We start from the raw sequence: 14,099 nt of genomic DNA, 5'->3' as shown, positions 1-14,099 counted from the left end.
GATCTTCAAGGGAGGCTGAAGGGACTCAACGCTTTGGTGCAGAAGAGCCAGAAAAGAAAGTGCATTCCCTCTTGGTGATTTGCAGAGCTCAAGGGAGCCTTCCCTGAAAAAGAGAATAGGTAGCCGAGTAGGCTTTGGAATAAACTGGTTATCCCAGGGGCTCCTGCCCTAACTACCTCAGATAAAGTCGAAATGGCTTCATCAGCCACGAATCTTCTCTGATCTGGCCAAGTTCATCGTAAACCTTCGAACCTAAGGCAAGAACTGGGCTAGTGCCCTGGAATTGTCCAAGAAGAAATTCAGAGAAGGGAGTAGGACCATTCCCATCCACCCTTCAGAGAGAACCCAGGACAACTATACTGTGACCTTAAAGGTATTTTATGGCTCCAAATCCCCCACCCCACCCTAATATTGGCTATTATTTTTTAACCCCTCTCTGTTCTGCCATGATTAATCAAACAAAACACATTTAACAAGGAAATTGGATTTGGATACTTATAAACAGCAACTTAAGAGAAATATTTGGAAATGATGTCCAGCTTTATTCCCAGGACAAGAGGCGTCCAGATGCAGAAAAGGAAGGAGAGAGCAGTAACTCGAAAGAAAATCAAATCTGTGAAAACTATGTGAACGAACATAGAACCAGAAGTGACCCAAGAATCTAGCCCGCTGGAAATCCAACACTCCCCAACAAAGTCTCAGAACATGAAAGACAAAGTGAGAAGATGCAGAATTTCCTCCTGTGATCATTTGTATGAATAGTATGGTATCTCCCAAACTCCAAACATTAATCTATTACTGTCAAAAATTTAGCTTCTCCATATACCTCTTATTATTTTTGTATGAATCAACTTCTTTTTGACTCAGACAAATTCGGAAAAATGAAATTGTTCCCACTTGCGGTAGTGATGTAAGAGTGTAACTTTCTAAATAAAAGATAAGTATAAAAATAAATACCATGAAAACAGAAAGTTGTCAGATTCTTATTAGATGCTATTGATTGCTGGAGACTCTGAGCATGAGACCCTTCCTCTGCTGAATGGGGGGAAATGGGTGTCCAGATGATGTCGAGAACACATCCCAAGGACTTCCTGCTAAACATGGCAGATTGAACCCGTGTTTGTTTCTTCTCCCTCCTGAAACCTCACTAAAATGCCAGTAAAGGAATAAAAAATAGATAGAAAGTCTTCAAGAACAGAGAGAACGGGAGCAGACACAGCAGTGGAAGAGAGATGGTAGCAAATTTCTGAAGGAAAACCAGCACAAGGGGAACCATAGCTGAGTTGGCAGAGTGCGGAAAGCTGAAGCTACGTGCCTATAGGAGGAAGAAGCAGTGAAGACTGAGACAAGGAATTCCCCGGCAGCACAGTGGCTAGCACTCCGCACTGTCACTGGCGAGGGCCCGGGTTCAGTCCCTTGTGGGGGAACTTATATCCCACAAGCCACGCAGCACGGCAAATAAAAAAAAAGACTGAGACAATTCTTATCCCAGAACCCAAGAGGCTCAGCAACTGGGGCCCAGGTCCCTTGGAGGCCAAAGGCTGAAACAGAAGAACTAGTTGAAAGACTGTAGAAGGAGGCCTTTGGCTCTGCTCCACCTCTGAGCCCCACCCTACTCCTCCATCAGAGGAGATGGGAGGATTAGTGTCTGGAGAAACTGAACCAGAGAATCTCTGGGGGCTCCAAGAACAATGGAGCATGAGGGTAAAATTCTGTACTGATCATAGTGCGAATTCACATACTGCAGAGTGGAAGAAGCTTCCTTCCTTCACCCACGACACTGTCAGACTACTAGAAGGCAGGCCTAATATACCCACCCTCCTCCCTCACCCTTCACTCCCTCCTCCCTCACAGGGGAGTTAAGGGTTTTTTTCCTAGAGGAAGTTAACGGTCCCATAAAGATGACCTACAGATGCCATCATCTGGGGTCCCCCCAGAAGAAGGCTGCCCCTGATCCATCACCCTTCAGTGAAGCTGCCTTCTCAGTAAGCCCCATCTCTGCACACAGAGCCCCCAGTTCTCTCCCTAGTGCCTCTTTCTTTTTTTTTTTTTTTTTTTTGCAGTACGTGGGCCTCTCACTGTTGTGGCCTCTCCCATTGCGGAGCACAGGCTCCGGACGCGCAGGCTCAGCGGCCATGGCTCACGGGCCCAGCCGCTCCGCGGCATGTGGGATCCTCCCGGACCGGGGCACGAACCCATGTCCCCTGCATCGGCAGGCGGACTCTCAACCACTGCGCCACCAGGGAAGCCCTAGTGCCTCTTTCTTAAATTGCACAGATAGCCAATCAAGAATGACCTGACATTTGAGTAAAGCCTCTAGGGTCTCTTTTGCTCAGATCTCTTTGCTGGACCCTTGTTTTCTTGGCCTCATCACGCTGGAGGGCTCTAGGTTCAGTCCTTGGTCCTCTCCTCTTTTTGACCTATACCCACGCCCTTAAAGATGTCATCCAGTGTCCTGGCTTTAAATGGTTTTCATGTGCCAATGACTCCTGAATTTATATTTCCAGTTCAGATCTCCCTGCTAAAATGCAGACTGGTATATCCAACTGTCTACTCTCTATCTCTGCTTGGATGTGTAAGCAACAATGTATTAGCCAGTTTATGATGCAATAACAAACGATCCAAATAGCTTAGTAGAGCACAGTGTCTAGAGCCTCTCCTTAGCTATAGCGTTAAGTCCCATCTCCTGGTCTTCCCCCCAAAACTGCTCTTCCTGCAGCCCTCTCTGACTCAGTTAATCACCATTCCATCCTTCAGGATGCTCAGGCCAAAAATCTGAAAGCTGTTCCTGACTCTTCTCACACTCCATATTTGTTGAAATCCTATTGGCTCTACCCTTAAAATATATACAGAATCTGCTGTATATCTCATACGTCATCTGCTATCTTCCTGGTTCAAGTCGCCATCATCCCTCACCCGAATTTTTGCAGTAGCTTCCTAACTGAATTTTCTGCTTCTACCAATGCGCCCAGTCTATTCTCTGCAAAACAGACAAAGTGATCCTTTTAAAATACAAGATCATGTTACTCCTCTGCTTAAAACCCTGTAACAACTTTCCACTTCACTTAGAGAAAAAGCCAAAGTCCTTACACTAGCCTTCAAGGCCCTGCCTGGTCTGGTCATCCATTACCTTTCTGACTTTCCCTCCTACCACTCTCTGCCAGCTTCCTCTCTCAGCTACACTAACTTCTTTGCTAACCCACCAGTCACATTTCCACTTAAAGTCCTTACATTGGTTACTTCCTCTATCTCAAGAGCATCTTCCCTACATGGCCACATGGTTAATTCCTTCACCTGCTTCAAGTCTTTGTTCAAGTGCCACCTTCACAGTGGGGACTACACTGACCACTCTGTTTAAACTGCAACCCACTCTAGCTCACCCCCCAGCAGCCCTCCCCCACGTCTCTATGTAAGGCTGTCGTTTTTGTTGTATAGCTTAACACCACCCTCTTACACAATATCTTATTTTCTTATGGTATTATCTGCTTATTGTGTATCTTCTGTCTTCCTTGGCTATAAGATAAACTTCAAGAGGGCAAGGATCTTTGTTGGAGTTGTTCACTACTATCTCCCAACAGTGCCTAATACATAGAGGTGCTCAAAAAACACTTAACAGGTGAATAACAAATAAAAATTAAAGGCAAAGGCCAAAATAGTAAAGTAAGAAGGAACTTGGAAGAAACAGAAATGATAAAGGAAGATTTTTTTTTAAAAAATCATTAAAATCCTCAGAAGAGAATAAACTGCATCTATGAGACAAGAAAGGAATGATATAACAGCAGCAGCAAGAAGAACTAAAGAACAATCAAAGGATAAAAATTAATTCTTAGGAATTAAATTCATATTTGAATTTTTTAAAAAATCAGTAAAAAGTTGGAAGTTCAAGAAATTCCCTGAAAGAACAAAAGTCCAAGAAGATGAAAAACTCAAGATGAAAGAAAACTAAAGATCAGTCCAGGAGGTCAACTTACAACTAATATATATTTTAAGAATGAGGGACAGGGCTTCCCTGGTGGCTCAGTGGTTAAGGATCTGCCTGCCAGTGCAGGGGAAACGGGTTTGAGCCCTGGTCCGGGAAGATCCCACATGCCACAGAGCAACAAAGTCCGTGTGCCACAACTACTGAGCCTGCACTCTAGAGCCCATGAGCCACAACTACTGAGCCTGCATGCTGCAGCTACTAAAGCCCACACGTCTAGGGCCTGTGCTCCGCAACAAGAGAAACCACCGCAATGAGAAGCCCGCGCACCACAATGAACAGTAGCCCTCACTCACTGCAACTAGAGAAAGCCCGTGCGCAGCAATGAAGATCCAACACAGCCAAAAATAAATAAATAAATGAATCTATTTTAAAAAAAAAGAATGAGGGACTTCCCTGGTGGTCCAGTTGTTAAGACTCCCACTCCCAGTGCAGCGGGCCCTGGTTCGATCCCTGGTCAGGGAACTAGATCCCATATGCATGCTGCAACTAAGAGTTCGAATGCCACAACTAAGGAGCCTGAATGCCGCAACTAAGGAGCTGGCGAGCTGCAACTAAGTAGCCCACCTGCCGCAACTAAGACCCAGCACAACCAAATAAATAAATAAATAAATATTTTTAAATAAATAAATAAAATAAAATAAATAAAAGATCCTACAGGCCACAACGAAGATCCCATATGCTGCAACTAAGATCCGGTGCAGCCAAATAAATAAATAAATATTTTTAAAAAGAATAAAAGAACAGAGAAAATTAGAAGACAAAATTTAGGGGTAAACAATATTTTAAAATATTCTAGAACAAAAGGGTATGAGTTTTCAGGCTGTGAAAAAAACTCCTCTAGGGTTCAGCATAGTGAAGAAAAATGCCTGAGCCAGCACAGCACTGTAACACCTCAGGCCGGGGATCAGGGGAAGACCCTAAAGCTTCTACAGTTTCCAAACAAAGCATCAGAACAGCACAGAACACCTCAACAACAGCAGTGGAAATTAGATAATAATGAAAACAATGTTTTCGAAATTCTGAGGGTTTCAACAGAGAAACAGAGGCATATTCAGAAGTGTCAAGACCTACCATTCCCCTTCTCTCAGGAAGTGTCTGGAGGATGTGCTCCACCAAAACGAGAGAGAAAAACCAAAACATAGGATAATATGAAATCCAGGAAACCGGTGATCCAAATCAGTAGGGTGTAAGGGAAATTCCTAGGATGATGACAGGAAGTTGTGGGATGACAGCTACGTAACAGATCTAAAGTGCAACCTCCAGACTGGAGAAGAAATATGGAAGACTAAAGCACAAATGACTCCAAGGAAAAAACAAGTGGTATTACTAGCTTACTTAATGTATTTAAATGTACTGAGAGGAAATTTTCAGTTCTGCTGAAGATTCAGAGATGAAACTAAGCAAACAAACAAAGAGGCAATTATTAACCCCATGTAAAGCAAAAAAACTACACAAGAAGGAAATGTAACCATAGTATACTACTTGATTCAGCTTTGAACATTATTTACTTAATCACAACAACATAAACATTGATTTAACTCAACAAAGTGATATAACTTTTCTGGAAGGATGAAGTGAGGAAAAGAGGAAACAGAGGAGCATGAAATTATTTCTGCCATAAAAGGAAGTCAATTGATAATGTCTAAAATTTGTGAATCAATAAATAGCAGTGAACACAAAGTATTTAGAAATATGGAAATAAATACCAAAAGTAGTAGTCAAAAGGAGTGCCAATGGCTGTCTCTGGGGATGGATTGGGGATAAGGAGAATTACTTGTTATAAGGCTTGTAACCTCACTTTATTTTCAGACTACATACATGTATTACCCTGATAAAAATAAATATTTGGGGATGTCGGACATACCAGCACCAAATCAGTACTTTCCACTTGATATAACACAAAGATTCAAAGACAGTGGAAATGACTTTCTCATCATGTGGTCCAATGTTATTTAAAATCATACCTTGGGGGACTTCCCTGGTGGCACAGTGGTTAAGAATCCGCCTGCCAATGCAGGGGGACACGGGTTTGAGACCTGGCCCAGGAAGATCCCACATGCTGTGGAGCAACTAAGCCCATGTGCCACAACAACTGAGCCTGCACTCTAGAGCCCGCAGGCCACAACTACTAAGCCCGCATGCCACAACTACTGAAGCCCTCGCACCTAGAGCTTGTGCTCCACAACAAGAGAAGCCACTGCAATGAGAAGTCCGCACACTGCAAAGAAGAGTAGCCCCTGCTCTCTACAACTAGAGAAAGCCCGCGCACAGCAACAAAGACCAAATGCAACCCAAAATAAATAAATAAACAAAAATATTTTTTAATTAAAAAAATAAAATAAAATCATACCTTGGGCATAAAGTTTCAGCCAAGTTAGATGAATAAGCTCTAGAGATCTGTTGTACAACATTGTACCTCTAGTCAACAGTAATATATTATACCCTCAACATTTTGTTAACAGGGTAGAGCTCAAGTTACACATTCTTACCACATTTTAAAACATGTTGAAACATGCCTCTGCACCTCTTAAAGTTATCTCTTGTACTACCAGTGGTGTTCATCACACTTTCAAGCCTAGGGAAATAGTGTGTGCCATCCTCCTTGGAGCAATTAGATGGACAAGAGACCAATGTTCACAGTTCAAGGGCCATGTCTGACCCAAACTAATTCAAGACATAATAAAAAAACTGAGTAATTCCATAATCATTAAAGAAATCAAATCTCATAGTTTAATTTTTTTTCACAAGAAAAACATCTGGTCTAGATCATTTTATAGGTAAATTCTAACAACTTTGAAGGAACACACTCTTCCAATCTTATTAAAACTCTGAGAAAATAATTCTCTAATTCATTCTGTGAGGCTAACATAATCTTGATATCAAAATGAGCAAGGACCATACAAAAAAAGAAAAATTATAGTCCAACCTCACTCAAGAACAAACATGAAAAATCCCAAACTATTAACAAAAGAACCAAGCAATGTATAAATGGTGATATGTGCAATGTTTTTACAAGCACCGGGTTTGGGGGATTAAATGTAAAGGGAGCCCTAGCATCTTGCATCAGGCAAATTCGTGGTGTTTATAGTGGAACATTCTGTGTGGATCTGAAAAGGCAAGGAGCACAAGATGTTAAAAAAAAAAAACAACTATGAATACACATGAAATAGAAAGCTTTCTCATTATTATAGGTTTCTGATTTTAGGAAATGGGTTATTGGCAGAGGATAACACTGACCTACCTCTGTTTTGAAGTGGAGAGGAAGAAGTAAAGATTTCAGATAGAAAATTGATAGCATAACTATTCCAACATGAGGCTACTGAACTCTCAGGGAGCCCCTTCCAGGCTCTTGGACCAAACTACCACACTTAGAGACATATAGCAATCCCCCCTAAGATCCCAGCCTTTTCTGTAAATGTATCCTCTGAATTTGTAATATAGGTGGGTAGAAACTCCATGCACTGCCTACTTCAAACCTCAAGGATCATGAGAAGGGTCTTGGCCAGGAAGAGTGGTTTGTTATAATGGCATTATCTTCTCTGCGTATCTTTCCTCTAATTAGGAATTGTGTGTATGTGGCAGATCCATACCCCTGAAGGGAAAAGCATTACTCACTGTGCATGGAACATTCTCTCAAACTCTGGTGACCCAGAGACTGCTGGGGGTGTGACTTTGTATTTTGATCTCGCCTTTCCTGCCTGCAAAGCGAAATAACCTGCAAGTAAAGAGGAACGAACATTAAACATGTGGCACATCATTATTCATTAGTAAAATGCAAGTTTAAACCACAGTTAGATACACTACATACCTATTTAAATTTCTAAAATTAAAAAGACAGATCATACCAACTAGAAAAGACAGACAGACAAGTGAAGATACAAAATCAACTGGAATTCTCACACACTGCTGGTGGGAATGTAAAATGATACAACTAACTTCGGAAAACCATTTGGAAGGAATTTTTTAGTTAGATATACATTGACCATATGATTCAGTCATTCCACAACTAGAATTTTCCCATGAGAAATTAAGTCATACATCCATAAAAACACCCGTCCACAAATGTTTACAACAGCTTTATTTGTAATAGCCAAAAATTAGGAACAACTCCCTGATGGTTAAGATTATATGTCAACTAGGCTATCCATGGTGCCCAGTTGTTTGGTCAAACACCAGTCTAGATGTTGCTGTGAAGGTATTTTTTAGAGGTGATTAACATTTCCATCAGTAGACTTTGAGTAAAGCAGATGACCCTCCATATTGTGGGTGGGCCTCACCCAATCAGTTGAAGGCCTTAAGAAAAAAGTCTGAGGTCCCCCAAAGAGGAAGAGATTTTTGCCTCCCTTTGGACCCAAGACTGCAACATCAATTCTTGTTGGAATTTCCAGTCTTGCAATCCACCCTGCAAATGCCAGACTCACCAGCCCCAACTATTATATGAGCCAATTTCTTAAAATAGATATGTGAGAGTGTGTATGTGTGTGTGTGTGTGTGTGTCCTATTGGTTCTGTTTCTCTGGAGAACGCCAACTAACACAAATGTCTATCAACAGTGAGTGGATAAATAATTTGTGCTTTGTCCATACAACAGGATACTATTCAACAGTAAAAAGGAATGAACTATTAATAAATGAAACAACATGGATGAATCTCAGAATAATTATGCAGAATGAGGTGTGTGCAGATGGTGTCACCTGGAACTTGAGCAGCTGCACGAGGGGTATCGGAGGTCTGACAATGGCCAAGGACAAACTAAGAGGGCAGAAGTCCAGGAGTGTATTCCACACAGCCAGCCAAAAAAGCTTTAAGGTTAAAAATAAAGCAAAACCAGTTACCACTAATCTTAAGATAAACATTGTGAATGATGAAAAAGATAACTGAGTGAATAAAGCTTTCGTAGATATACAAAAGGAACTTGCACACTTCTCAAAAGGCCTTTCTCTTGAACCTCTGCAGAAACAGCTGATTCTTCAGCAGTGTCATGAAAACGAACCAGTTAATGCTGATGAAGCTACAAGATGAATGGCTCAGTTGTAATACACTGGTGATGCATCGAATTCCCCCAAAAGACCAATAAGTTAAATGTTTTATACAAAAATTTATGCTAAATGAAAGAGGCAAGACCCCCCAAAAAGTATTACTGTATAAGTTTATTTGTATAAAATTCTCAGAAATGCAAGTGAATCTACAGTGACATAAAGTAGATCAGTGGTTGCCTGGACGTGAGGAAAGACAGGAAGGGGGGGTCACAAGAAAACTTGGGGATGATGGCTCCCTGCAGGACTCAGCTTCCCTATTATGAAATGATTATGACTTTCTTCTGCATCTGCTGCATGGAAAATACATTAGATTATGAAACCCCAATGCCTGGGATCACCTGCCTCTGATCATCAGTTCTGTGACCCTCTTTCACTTTCAGACCCACACCTCCTCCTCTGTAAATAGTTCTCACCTCCTGTCCTTATCTCCCTCGTTTTACCCCGTAGTTAACTTCTGGGGTCTATTATTTCCCTTCAGATTATTTCTTCCAGTTTCAGTTTCTCACAGTTTCTCTCCAACACTGTTCTGGTCGCCCTTATTTTAGTACCTTGATACCCATTTCCTACTTGCTAATGTTTTACAAATAATTTCCTTTTCCACACCAAGTTTGCAGCTTCAGTCTCTCACTGTGTGACAGTATTAGGGGCCATGTGTTTCCTCCTGAATCATGGTACTATCTCCCCTCCAACAAGAAGTCAGTAAATACTGAACCTGGTCGAGTAAGCCTCTCACAGCCGGCTACTTTCCTTCCCCTTCATTCCCCTCTGCTGCAAATGAAGTGTTGGTCCTGATTTAGAAGCTACAGCTGAACATCTAAGTGTGGACTGGCCTCTTTCTCGTTCAAGCTGTAGTCATATCACTGAAGTCTGGGAGAGTAGAGTGAAGATAAGTGTGGGATTAGGCACTGACGGTTTCCAACCCTTGGCTAAGTCTTTTCAAGGCAGCATAAAGCTGGAGAGGCCAGTGGCTCACGGCCTCAGCTGGAGCCAAAGAGGAGGTCTATCTATGGAGGGGAAAAGTGGGGCTTGGCCACCCTGGACCCTGCTGCTACCACTGCTTCTAACGTGCTCCGCAGCCTCAGAGAACACACCGGGCAAGGCTTCTGGTTTTCACGATAAAATGGAAACGACGAAAGATGTGTGCTCCTAGATCTTTCTATTGGCAACGGCGCCAGAACCTAGAGCTTCAAAATTCAGGCGAATAAGTGAAAGCTTTGCAGGGCTGGCTTCTTCTGGTTGTTCATTGCACCTGGTCAGCATCTGTGAGGAATGAGCTTCAGTAAATGGAAGACCCCGCCCACCTCCAGCCCCAGGAAGGAGTACTCAGTTGCATCAGCTCCAGTTCCAAGGAGTCTCAGGTCAGGGGCCTCAGCGGGACACGTGTGCTGGAGAAAGTGAATCAAGACCCCTCATCCTGCCCCCACTCTCAGCCCAGCCACAGCTGGGCTTCTTCACCGCAAGGCTGCCTCTCAATCCACCAGAAGCTTCTCTCTGTGGGGAAGCAGCCAAGGACTGGAAGTGACTGTGCTGAACACCAACCCTGGGCCAGGCACCATGGTGGGCACTTCCTACCCAGTGTCCTGTTTAACCCTCTTTCATGAGGACACTGAAGGACAGATTTTCCCGGCCAAGGGCACCCAGCTTGTAAGTGGCTGGACCAGAAGATACAAGTCTGTTTTCAAGCCTTGAGTTGCTTCTACTATAGCACAGGGCGTCTCACCTCTGTAAACACCAGACTTTCGCTAAAGCAGCGAATTCTGGTTCTTAATGCCAACTCCCTCTCTCTCTCTCTCTCCCCTATCTATCACCAACCACCATTGGCCCCGTCTCCCCTTCCCAACTCAGCTGCCTGAACTTCAGACCGCAATTCACACCAGCCCTTGCACCCACCAGCAAACAGAACCTCTCTGTGGGGATGGCAGAGGCTATGCCAGCCTGGGGCAACCGTGGAGCTGCCCCTGTGCTCTCTGCAGGGCCAGGAGGTGGGCACACACGGGGTGGACCGTGCCTACGTGTAGAGGGTCAACACAAGGCGTTTCAGACCCAAGTGCTGCTTTAGTTGGCTATAAGCATCCTGCTTTACTCCAGAAAAGACGGTAAATCAAACCACAAAACATGTGTTTTAAGGTATAATGTTTTCATAAACTCACAAAACAGACTGGCTAGCAAGTCTGCCATTGAGTGTGTGTGCAGACTCTTTATCTATCCTAAACCGTGGTGCCCCGTGCTTGGGCCGAGACGTCCGCTGCTCTGCCCCGTTTCCTGGTACAAGCACACTGGGAAAATAAAGAAACACGTGTTCTTCATAAGTCGTGCTCACCAGGGCTCAGACCCCTTTTTCCCATTTTGCATGTTAAGGAAGCACATGCCTGAGATAATATGAATTGAGCAAAAGCGACCCCAGAGGAGAAGAAGCCTCTATTTAACCAGGCAATCAGGATACTGAATAATCCTAGTGGGAAGGCACTTTAAAATTTAGAATGAATTACTTAATCTGAAGCTCATATTTTTGCAGGAGACTTTTTTTTAACTTGATAATCATACCTGCCATACCCAGCTTATTTAAGAAACACACAGTAATTAAAAGATCGGGGTTCAAGAAATCACAGCCATGATTTATAAGCAGGTACAATGTTACCTTTGGAACACTCCAGATTAATACTTATAGCCCACTTCCCCCAGGTTACCGCATTTCTAATGCTCACTCGAACTGGGCTGTGGGTTGTAACTACAGATATGCAGAATCTCTGGGCTCAAAGGCCCATGGCATCCCCACTGGAAGAACTAATCCCTGGAATGTTCCAAATCTCTGCCTGTCCCCAGGGAAGGGGGCACCGATGACCCTGAGCACAGCGTGCTCTGCAAAGCCCACGGACCACCAGCAAGTGAGTAGAAACCCCAAAACGCTCCCTCCCTCCCTCTGCCCCCCCGCCACACACACACCCCGGGACGCTTACTTTGCTGACAGGCAGAGAGGACAGAGAGAGCAGCCATCTTTCATGTGGAAAGTTCTGGTTCACAGGACTATTCGCAGAAATCGAGGGGAAGATAACAAAGGCACTTTCGACTTGGCAAGGCTGACCTTCCTTATAAGGCGAACAGAGCTGAGAAAGGAGAGAGAAAAAAAAAGGGAGGGTCAAGCGGCTGCGTGACCTTTGCCCTGGAACAGGAATCAGAGAGGCAGGCGGGTCCAGGCTCTCTGTCAAAGATCTTCACCTGGATCGGGCATAGCTTCCCCGACCCGCTTCAGATCTCCTCAAGCTCCGACCTGCGGGGTTAGCCCTCCAGCCTCAGCGCCTGCGGCTAACCCGTCTCAGCCAGTTCGAAAACAATTCCCTCTCCTTCTCTTCCAAAGTCTGGACTCCTTAGTCCCCTGCCTGGCTCCAAGGCCTTGATGAGACCTTTCCCACCTCCCATGGGAAAAGAGAGGCGATGGAAGATTTTATTTAACCCCACTGAGATTAACATGCTAATTTAAGCCGATTCTAACTTTATTCCCTAGTAAATGGAAGATCTAGGATTTGAACCCGTGTCCAGCATATTCCAACAGTGCCCTAAGCCCCCTGCCAGGCTTCCTCCCACTGTCACCCCAACTCTCCCATCATCGTGGTGACCATAATTTTTTTTAGTTGAGATATAATTGACATATAGCATTGTTTTAGTTTCAGATGTACAACATAATGACTTGATAGATGTATATATTGCAAAATGAGCACCACAATAAGTTTAGGTTAACACCCATCACCTCACATAATTACAGTTTTTTTCTTGTGCTGAGAACTTTTTTGTGTGTGTGGTACGCGGGCCTCTCACTGCTGTGGCCTCTCCCGCTGCGGAGCACACGCTCCAGATGCGCAGGCTCAGCGGCCACGGCTCACCGGCCCAGCCGCTCCATTGCATGTGGGATCTTCCCGGACTGGGGCACGAACCCGTGTCCTCTGCATCGGCAGGTGGACTCTCAACCACTGTGCCACCAGGGAAGCCCTAGTAAAATGTTTTTAAAAGGTTTATATTCCCTATATAAACTCAAAAAAACTACAAGAGTTTGTGAGAGTTTAGCTTATTAATCAGTGTTTGTTACCAAAATTATACTCTGGATAAGACAAACCAGAGAAAAGTTTGGTAATATAAAAACAACCCCAAACCATGTGAAAGAACTGTTGTTATGAAATGTAAACTCTAAATGTAACTATTTCTGAATAATTTTGGTGATAGATGAAAAGATATATATATAACTATAGACATGTTCTCTCAGACCAGTTGCATCCCCCCCAATTATTCCCTGACTTCACCCTCTGTGTTCTATCCCTGTCCCTCCAAAAAACGACAGCTTGTTGTCCTGGTTTCCACTGGTACTACGGCAAGCCGTCTCTGCTGCCAACAGGCCTGGCCACAGAGAGACAGAAAACACACCACCTGCCCGAGGATGCCCAGAAACCGTCAGTGATCACAATTATCAAGGACCATAATACTCCTGATTGAAAACTAGCCCAGAAAAGGGTTTCCACGTGCCTAGTGTTTATTTCATTCTCTTGCTGGAAGTCCTGACCAATTGAAAACACCTTAACAACGCAGCAAACAAAGCTCAGATTAACCAAACTTGAGAAAATATGCCCCAGCCTACATGTTGCAAAAATTCAGGGAATTGCAGCGGTCCTGCAGAACATTTTCTCCCCCTTCAGAAGCTGGAGCACTTTGCTCTGTGACCCTGGGTGTGGAAATCAAGCTACAGAGCGCTAAGGCATTTCCTACATTGGGGAGCCCTTTGCCCTGGGATGGGCAGGGCACAGGGCAGAGGATTACAGGTTACACCAAGCCTCAGGCAGAAACTGACAGCCATCCAACACCAGGAATGTCCCATCCAGGCTCAAAGGCAGAGACAAAAGGGGAGCAGAAAGGAGAGGAAACTAAAGATGAGTCCCCAGGGTAGTGTAGTGAGAAGAGCACAAGCTTTGAGCTAGTGATCTAGGCTCACGTCCCTGTATGGTGTTGGCGAGTCGCTAAACATCCCCTGACCTGTTTTCTCAAAGGGAAATAATAGGACCAACCACACAGGGTCCATCTGATGACAATGAAATA

General features: G+C 44.0%; 2 protein-coding genes across 2 annotated transcripts in view; one reads left to right on the top strand and one right to left on the bottom strand.

The window, feature by feature from the left end:
* MGST2 (microsomal glutathione S-transferase 2) overlaps window positions 1-12,014 on the bottom strand; it is a 30,604-nt gene extending 18,590 nt beyond the window's left edge. The window contains exons 1-2 of the mRNA XM_060011630.1: window positions 11,978-12,014; window positions 7,598-7,697 (exon numbers count right to left, since the gene is read on the bottom strand). Coding sequence (XP_059867613.1) covers window positions 7,598-7,697; window positions 11,978-12,014 — 137 coding nt within the window. The remainder of the gene's footprint in view (window positions 1-7,597; window positions 7,698-11,977) is intronic.
* LOC132425306 (ribosomal biogenesis factor-like) lies at window positions 8,719-9,003 on the top strand. Its single transcript, XM_060011628.1, has 2 exons — window positions 8,719-8,838; window positions 8,944-9,003. Exons 1-2 carry the CDS (start codon window positions 8,719-8,721, stop codon window positions 9,001-9,003), a joined length of 180 nt encoding a protein of 59 aa, XP_059867611.1.
* Window positions 12,015-14,099: the final 2,085 nt, after the last annotated feature.

Source organism: Delphinus delphis, chromosome 5 (assembly GCF_949987515.2).
Source record: "Delphinus delphis chromosome 5, mDelDel1.2, whole genome shotgun sequence".
Lineage (NCBI taxonomy): Eukaryota > Metazoa > Chordata > Mammalia > Artiodactyla > Delphinidae > Delphinus > Delphinus delphis.
Note: the sequence above shows the minus strand (reverse complement) of the source record. Positions and strands in the feature narration are given on the sequence as shown.

Bases quoted from the DNA above. Each gene is read 5' to 3' on its own strand.
- LOC132425306 (XM_060011628.1), top strand. From the start codon at position 8,719: ATGGCCAAGGACAAACTAAGAGGGCAGAAGTCCAGGAGTGTATTCCAC. The intron at 8,839-8,943 runs GTGAATGATGAA...CTGCAGAAACAG, and splicing joins CTAATCTTAAGATAAACATT to CTGATTCTTCAGCAGTGTCA.